Below are 7,854 nucleotides of genomic sequence, written 5' to 3' on the forward strand. Positions count from 1 at the left end.
TTATTTTCTAATTATTATTTTAAGAAATAATTATACAAACATATAAAATGATTAAAAATAAAACACTAGATATAAAAATTATTTTTAAAATATATTTTAAAATATTAAAAATAGGTTAAAAATATTTTAGGTTTTCAAACAAACTTTTGTTTTACAAAAATTAGAGAACAATTTTTAAAAATTGTTCTCAAAAATTATTTTTCAAAATTGTTTTTGAAAACAACTACCAAATCCTTACTACCTTAAATTTTAAAGGTATAAAATAAGTCCATACTTTATTTATATAGATCTATTTTATTTTATACAAAATTTACTACTATTTTCTATTTTTTTAAAAGAAAAAAGAAAAAAATGTATCAAAGGAGCTCTCTACAACAAGATTCTCCATAATGTGTATTCATACATGTTATCACTCTCACTTTTTTTCTATTCCTTAGCCTCTATCTTCTTCTCCTTCATCTTCTCTGTGGTAAGTGGGTATCTGAGAACTCTTTACTCTTAGGTTTCGACCATTAGCCATTGCATTGCCTTTTCCCAATTATCCTCTCCTGTCCCTTTTAACTTAGTCTATCACCTTGCTGCCTGTACATAATTAATATTATTTTCAAATGTGTTTCAGGATTATATAGACTGAGCCTACAATGAAGTTTGGAGGAGAAAGCTTGCTACTGCTGGTTTGTTCTCTTTTGTACGCAGGTTTGTCTCTTGGAAGATTTTTCAAGATAATATATGGAATACTTTGTGTACGTACGTAGAAATAAATTAACATGCATGGATTTTTAGAGTTGTTGGGTCTTTAAAATTAGCATGCATGGTATTTCATACAAGCAAAAAAATCTATCAGATATGCAAATTAAAAGTTAGGGTGGTAATTCTCTTTGATCCGTTTTGTGTGTTTTGCAGGGCTTGCAGTTGATGCCTTGGCCTATGACCATACAGCCAGTATAGAGGCAAGTCTTTTTGATAATTAATTCCTCTACTAGCTATCCAGAGTGAATACACAAAATTGATCATGTCATTGATTATTGGTTTTTCAATGTTTTTCTTTTCCTTTTTGTAAAATTTTTCCAGTGTTTGGCGAATCCTCACAAGCCTCAATATGGAGGAGGAATCATTAGAAACCCTGAGTTGAATCAAGGCTTGAAAGGATGGTCTACATTTGGAGGTGCAAAAATAGAAAGAAGAGAATCAGGAGGCAACCATTTCATTGTGGCCCATAGCAGAAACCAAACATATGGTAGTTTTTCACAGAAACTTTACCTGCAGAAAGACAAGCTCTACACCTTCTCTGGTATTTATTCTGTTCTGTTGATTCATCAGCATTCCTATAATGGAAAAAAGATTTGGATTTTCAGGTAATTTCAATTACATATGCTTTGCGTTATTGCAGCTTGGATCCAAGTGCGTGGTGGAAATGCTGCAGTGGCAGCTGTTTTCAAAACAAGCGATGGGTTCAAACATGCGGGCGCAATTTTCGCTGAGTCTGGGTGCTGGTCCATGCTTAAGGGTGGCCTCACCGTGAAATCATCAGGCCCTGCTGACCTCTTCTTTGAGGTTACTACTTCTGATATATAGCATGGAAGGGACTAAAACTTTTCTTTTGTTGTTAGTTCATTCAACACTTTTGATAATGTATCCATATATCAATTTCAGAGCAAAAATACAAAGGTTGAAATATGGGTGGACAGCATCTCATTGCAACCCTTCATCCAAGAGCAATGGAAGTCTCATCAAGATCAAAGCATTGAGAAGGTAAAAGATAAAGGCTAAACTTAATTATTTTAACAAATAAGTATTCTTCTCTATCCACCGAGCACATTCTATCATAGCCTAATTTAAATACTACTATTGACAAGTTTAATTTACTTTTATAGATTCTTTTTTATAAAGAATATTATATAAAATATTTCTTAAATTAAAATATCATTATTATATTAGATTTCTATGTACAATAAGGAAACTTATTAGGAATATATTTATGTAAATATTATAGATCATTAGGAAAAATGTTATGAGATAGAGTGACTTGTCAACACTATAACGGGAAATAGTTGGAGTTTGTGGTTAATTTAGGTTGTAGATACAAGAGGTGATCATATTATTTTCTACTGCTATATTGAAAAGATGGTCTCTTATTCATATATATAGGCAGGGTTTTGAATCACTTTAAAATCTTAGATATCTTAATCTTGTGTATCGTTGTATGGATTATTTTATTTTTATATTCTTGAATTGAGATTGTTTGAATTAAAGGTTCCATGACGCAGAAGATACTATTAATATCGTATAATCTAACAATTTCATAAGTTAAGAGTTATTAATTCTTGCAGACACGAAAGACAAAGGTGAGAATTCAAGCAATTGATGCTAGAGGAAATCCACTTCCGGGTGCAACAGTGAAAGCTCGTCAACAGAAATTGAGTTTCCCATTTGGTAATGCTATGAACAAGTACATTCTTGATAACCCTGCCCACCAAAATTGGTTCACCTCGAGGTTCACCGCCACCGCATTTGAAGATGCACTGAAATGGTACACCAACGAACCCTCCCCTGGTAAGGAGGACTACTCCGATGCTGACGCCTTGTTTCAATTCTCTGAACAAAACCAAATCGCAGTCCGGGGCCACAATATTTTATGGGACGACCCCAAATACCTACCTGGGTGGTTGTTGTCTCTTTCGCCTAGCCAAATCCGATCAGATGCAGACAAAAGGATAAATTCTGTTGTCCAACGATACATAGGAAAGGTTAATTCATGGGATGTTGTGAATGAAAATCTGCATACTTCTTTCTTTGAGGACAAGCTTGGGCCCAATGCTTCTGCAGTTTTCTTTCAAGAGATTCGCCAGCTTGATAAAACAACCCCCTTGTTCATGAATGAGTATAATACTTTGGAAAATGGTGGAGATCCTCTCTCCACACCTGCTAAATACCTTCAAAAGCTGAGAGATATTCAATCTTTTTCCCCGGACATTGGTTCAGTTGGAATTGGGCTTCAGGGTCATTTCCACACCCCAGACCTTGCTTACATGAGATCCTCCCTTGATACCCTTGCTGCAGCAAAACTGCCCATTTGGATAACTGAACTAGATGTTGCAAGCAGCCCCGATCAGGTAAAAGGCTTATAAAAAGCATCATTTTGCCTATCAACTTCAAGTTCTTTTCATAATTCATCTCTTCTGAAATTCATTATTCTGATCAATTTTGTTGTTTATGCTGACAGGCATCATACTTAGAACAGGTTCTCTCCGAGGCACATGCTCATCCGGCAGTTGTTGGGATAGTGATGTGGGCGGCATGGAAACCAGAGGGCTGTTTCCGGATGTGTTTGACTGATGGCCAGTTCAAGAACTTGGCCACAGGAGATGTTGTAGACAAGCTGATCAGCCAGTGGACAGGTCGGTTTGTGGGGATGACTAATGCCGATGGTTTCTTGGAAACCTCCCTTATCCACGGAGATTATGAAGTCTCGATCAGTCACCCGACCCTGAAGAATTCGTCCTTGATTCATGGGTTTAAGGTTGCACCAACAGATCATATGTCCCAGGAAAAAGTAATGCTTGTTACGTTGTCTGCATGAGTGTAAAGTTTCTTCATTATTTAAACGAGATGTCAGTGGTAGGACTTTAGATTAAAATAGAGAGTGATAAGATTATTTAGCGATGATAGTCACTATTCATGGTTACTTTGATCTCCGACTTCTTTCATTTTTTAAGTCTAATTTAAATCCTCGTAAAAGCATTATTGATTTATTTTATAAAAAATAAATAATAATAATAATTAATACTATTTTATTTTAAATGAATTAAAAAATAAATAAAGTTTAATGTTTTTAAATATACATTAACAAAGTTTTTCATTATGCACACATTTAATATTTAATTATAAAATGAATAATTTTTTTTTAATTTCAAATTATTCTTTAAAATTAAATGATTCATTAGTGAATTTAAAACATTAATTATGTTTTAATTCATTTAAAATCTATTAGCAAGAAAATTTAGAAATATATGCTTATGTATAAAGTCTTCCTTGATTTGAAATTCATCTCTTTAATGAAAAAAATAATTGAAAAAAATGTGGTTCTATGAAAAACAAAAAACAGTATAATCATTTTAAACCAATTTTTGTTTATAAATTAATTATGATATTTATTGGATCATTGTTTGAGTTTTAAATTATTTAAAAAAATAAATATTAAAGTCTAATGAATCCAACAAATTGTGTTTTGTTTGATTTGAAGTTTATTTACATAGTAAAAAAAATTCACAATAATATAATTATATAGAAAAAAAATTGACAAAGTTATTCAAAATGAATTTAAGTTTACGACTTTTTATAATTAATTTTATTGGTTTTGAGTTACGTGACTCTCGAATTCTAATTGAATCAGTTTTTAAGTTTTAAGTTATTTTTAAAAATTAATATAATTTTTGTCTTATTTGTTGCTTTATTTGGCATCTATATATTTGCTTAATAAAAAAATTTAGAGAAATTAAAAGAAATTTATAAAAACACATATAATTCAAAATAAGACTATATCTAAAGATTTTTTATAGTGGTATTGAATGGGGAAGAGAGAATGAAAAAAAGAAAGATAATGGTTTTAATTTATTTGATATTTGTAGTTTTTTTTTATTATTTAAAAAAAGGTGAAAGCTTATTTTTATTTTTTTATTTTCTCTATTTCACTTTATTTTTAAAAACCGTTAATGACCAACAACATTTAAAAAATGTTATAAAATTATAAAAACAAAACATTATTTTAAATCAAACCTCTCCCAAGAAATTTTTTTAATGAAAAAAAAAAATTATTTTAAATCATATCATGTTTGAGAATTTTTTTTAATTAAAAATAAAAAGTTATTTGTACCCTAGAATTGGTTTCACCAAATTTATTCCTATTCTAAATTATTTTAAGGGTTTAATACTTTATCCCATGTTTTGCATATTGACCCTTCAGGTTTAAAATTGAACACATTGCACTCTAAGTTTCTTAAAGACCTACACTACATTTTTTGTTGTTCTACGGTGTTAGTTTAGTATATAAAAATGTCACGTGTAGTGAATGCGACCGACTAGTTAAGGGTAGATTTATAAATTCAATCATCCAAAAGGCCCTAACCAGCTATCCCTCAGTCTTTGTCTTCTTTCTTCGTCTATAACCCTAACCTCCAAAGCTCCAATTTTATTATAAATTATGATAATAATAAAAACTTATTTTAAAAAAAAATGATTTTAATGAGATACAAAAAGAATAAGATATATATTATTAAGTTTTATCTTTGACAAACAGATTTTACATAAAATAAAAGTAACATATAACGGGTTATGTAAAGCGTAGTAAAATTTAATGGAATAAATACATTTAAAAGACAATTTAGGGAGAATTATGTTTTAGGGGTAGATAGGCCCCCAAATTAACAAAAGGTCCATATAACTCTTCAAATTGAGTTGAAAGATATGAAATAGTAACGGACAAATATACCCTTTAAGAACACATATAAAATATTTTATAAAATTAAGTTAAATAATTTTTTTTCAATAATTTTTTTTTCAAAAATACTAAATTAAATAAAAGTGGTTTTCAAAAATATTAAATTAAATTTTTTTTCAAAAATATTAAATTAAATAAAACTATTTTAAAAAAATATTAAATTAAATAATTTTTTTAAATATTAAATTAAATAAATTTATTTTAAAAAAATATTAAATTAAATAAAAGTATTTTTAAAAAATATTAAATTAAATAAAAGTATTTTTAAAAAATATTAAATTAAATCAAAAATATTTTTAAAAAATATTAAATTAAATAAAAGTATTTTTCAAAAATATTAATTTTTTTTTCTCAAAATCAACAAAGGGCATTTTTGAAAATACTGAAGGATAATATCCTTCAACTCAATTTCCATACTTTTATTGAGTCTTGGGCTCAATTTGAAGAGTTACACGAACCTTTTGTTAACGGGTTATGGGTTATGTAAAGCGTAGTAAAATTTAATGGAATAAATACATTTAAAAGACAATTTAATGAGATGAAGCAATTGATTTTTACGTTTAATTTTTAAACCTTTTCATAATCGAAAAAAAAGTTAATAGGTCATAATGGTTCAAAATTTATAAAATATGGATGATATTTGAGTATAATTTTTAATTCATATATGGATAAAATAATAAGGAATGATAAGGAGCCAAATGAAAACAAGAAATAGAATTATTCTAATTGAATTATGATAATTTTTAAGAGAAATTAGGAATAATTATATAAATACATGAAGAATTTATAAAATAGATTAGTTATGAAATTTTATTCTTTTTAATTAAATTATGATATATTTTTTTAAAGAGAAACTTTATCTAAACTGAAGTTTTAGTTGTTTCATAGGTTTGCATTTTTTTTAGAAATAGAAAAAAATATATATTTTTTCACCGAAAATTGTTGGTAATAATATTTAACTTAAAATTATTTTAATTCAATTATGATAAATTTTTAAAGATAAATACTATCTAAATCTAAGAGATAATAAATTTTTATGGTGCATACAAATGTGATGATAAGGGATAAAAAATGATTTCTATTTAAATCAATTTTATAGGTTTGCATTCGTAGAAATAGAAAAAAAATAATCATCTATTTTTTTCATCAAGATATTTTAGTAATAATATTTAATATTTTTTGTCCAGATATTTTAGCAATAATATTTAAATTTTCATATTAAAATAATTTTAATTAAATTATGATAATTTTCAAAAGAAATATTATTTAAATCAAATTTTAGGTATTATTAAAAAAAAAAGAAACAGTATCCAAATTTAAAAATAAAATAATGATAGGATGTAACGTATATAAGTAAGATTATACAAAAAAAAAAAAATTATATGTTTAATAGTCGAAAAAAATCTAAAAAAAAATTTAAAACAATGGTATAAAAGTATTGGATATTTTTTATTATTTAATTTCTTAAATATTATTTTTAAGTTAATTAAGTTGTAAATAAAAATAATGTGAAACATGGATACTTATTATTTAAAATTTAAAATTTGTAAATATGTGATATCTAAAGTTTATTATTATTTAATTTTTTAAATATTATCTAAATCAATTAAATTGTAACTAAAAATAATCTAATTTTAAAGAATCATTATTCATTATTATTTTTAATTTTTAAATATTAATTGAAAGGACTCAAATGGATATACTAAGATGATGAAGCTATTTTAGGAAAAAAAAAAGGACAAATACTCCGCCCTCTTATATATAGTGTTGATATTGATATTTTCGTAAGTTCTATTGTTTTTCTTTAATTATTTCATGGAATTGAATGCTATAAAATTAATGCACTTCTATTATTTGGAAAATATGTTGCCATAAAATATTGATAGTGATATTTTCGCAACTACTATTGTTTTTCTTTAATTCTTTCATGGAATTGAGTGCCATAAATTTATTTACACTGATTTTAAGTTAAACAGGTTTTTTGAGTTAAAAATTGTTTAATGTTCTAAACAACAAAAAATGTTTTCAAGAACAATTTTTAAATAGAACTTTAGGCTATGTTTAGTAATTTTTTTTTTTTAAATATTTTTGAAAAATAGTTTTTGAGAACATTATTTATATTCGAAAAATTAGGCTAATCTAAACCTATGGTAATCACCTTAGATGGGGGGTGAATAGGGTGATAGTTTCCTTTTACAAATTTAAACTATGTGAATGTAAAAGACAAATATATGCAAGTATTTAATAAAACAATGTAAAGACAATTGCATATAAAGTAAAGGAGTAGGGAAAAGAGAATGCAAACACAAGATTTTTATAGTGGTTCGGTGCAACCCGACTTACATCCACTCTCCTCT

The 7,854-nt window shown here is 26.9% G+C and overlaps 1 protein-coding gene across 1 annotated transcript; it reads left to right on the forward strand.

Annotated features, from left to right (window-relative positions):
• Positions 1–641: 641 nt before the first annotated feature.
• Positions 642–3,580, forward strand: LOC117911649 (endo-1,4-beta-xylanase 5-like). The gene is made up of 7 exons (XM_034826053.1): positions 642–696; positions 904–950; positions 1,072–1,291; positions 1,391–1,554; positions 1,654–1,752; positions 2,331–3,113; positions 3,224–3,580. Exons 1-7 carry the CDS (start codon positions 642–644, stop codon positions 3,578–3,580), a joined length of 1,725 nt encoding a protein of 574 aa, XP_034681944.1.
• Positions 3,581–7,854: the final 4,274 nt, after the last annotated feature.

Source organism: Vitis riparia, chromosome 3, assembly GCF_004353265.1.
Source record: "Vitis riparia cultivar Riparia Gloire de Montpellier isolate 1030 chromosome 3, EGFV_Vit.rip_1.0, whole genome shotgun sequence".
Lineage (NCBI taxonomy): Eukaryota > Viridiplantae > Streptophyta > Magnoliopsida > Vitales > Vitaceae > Vitis > Vitis riparia.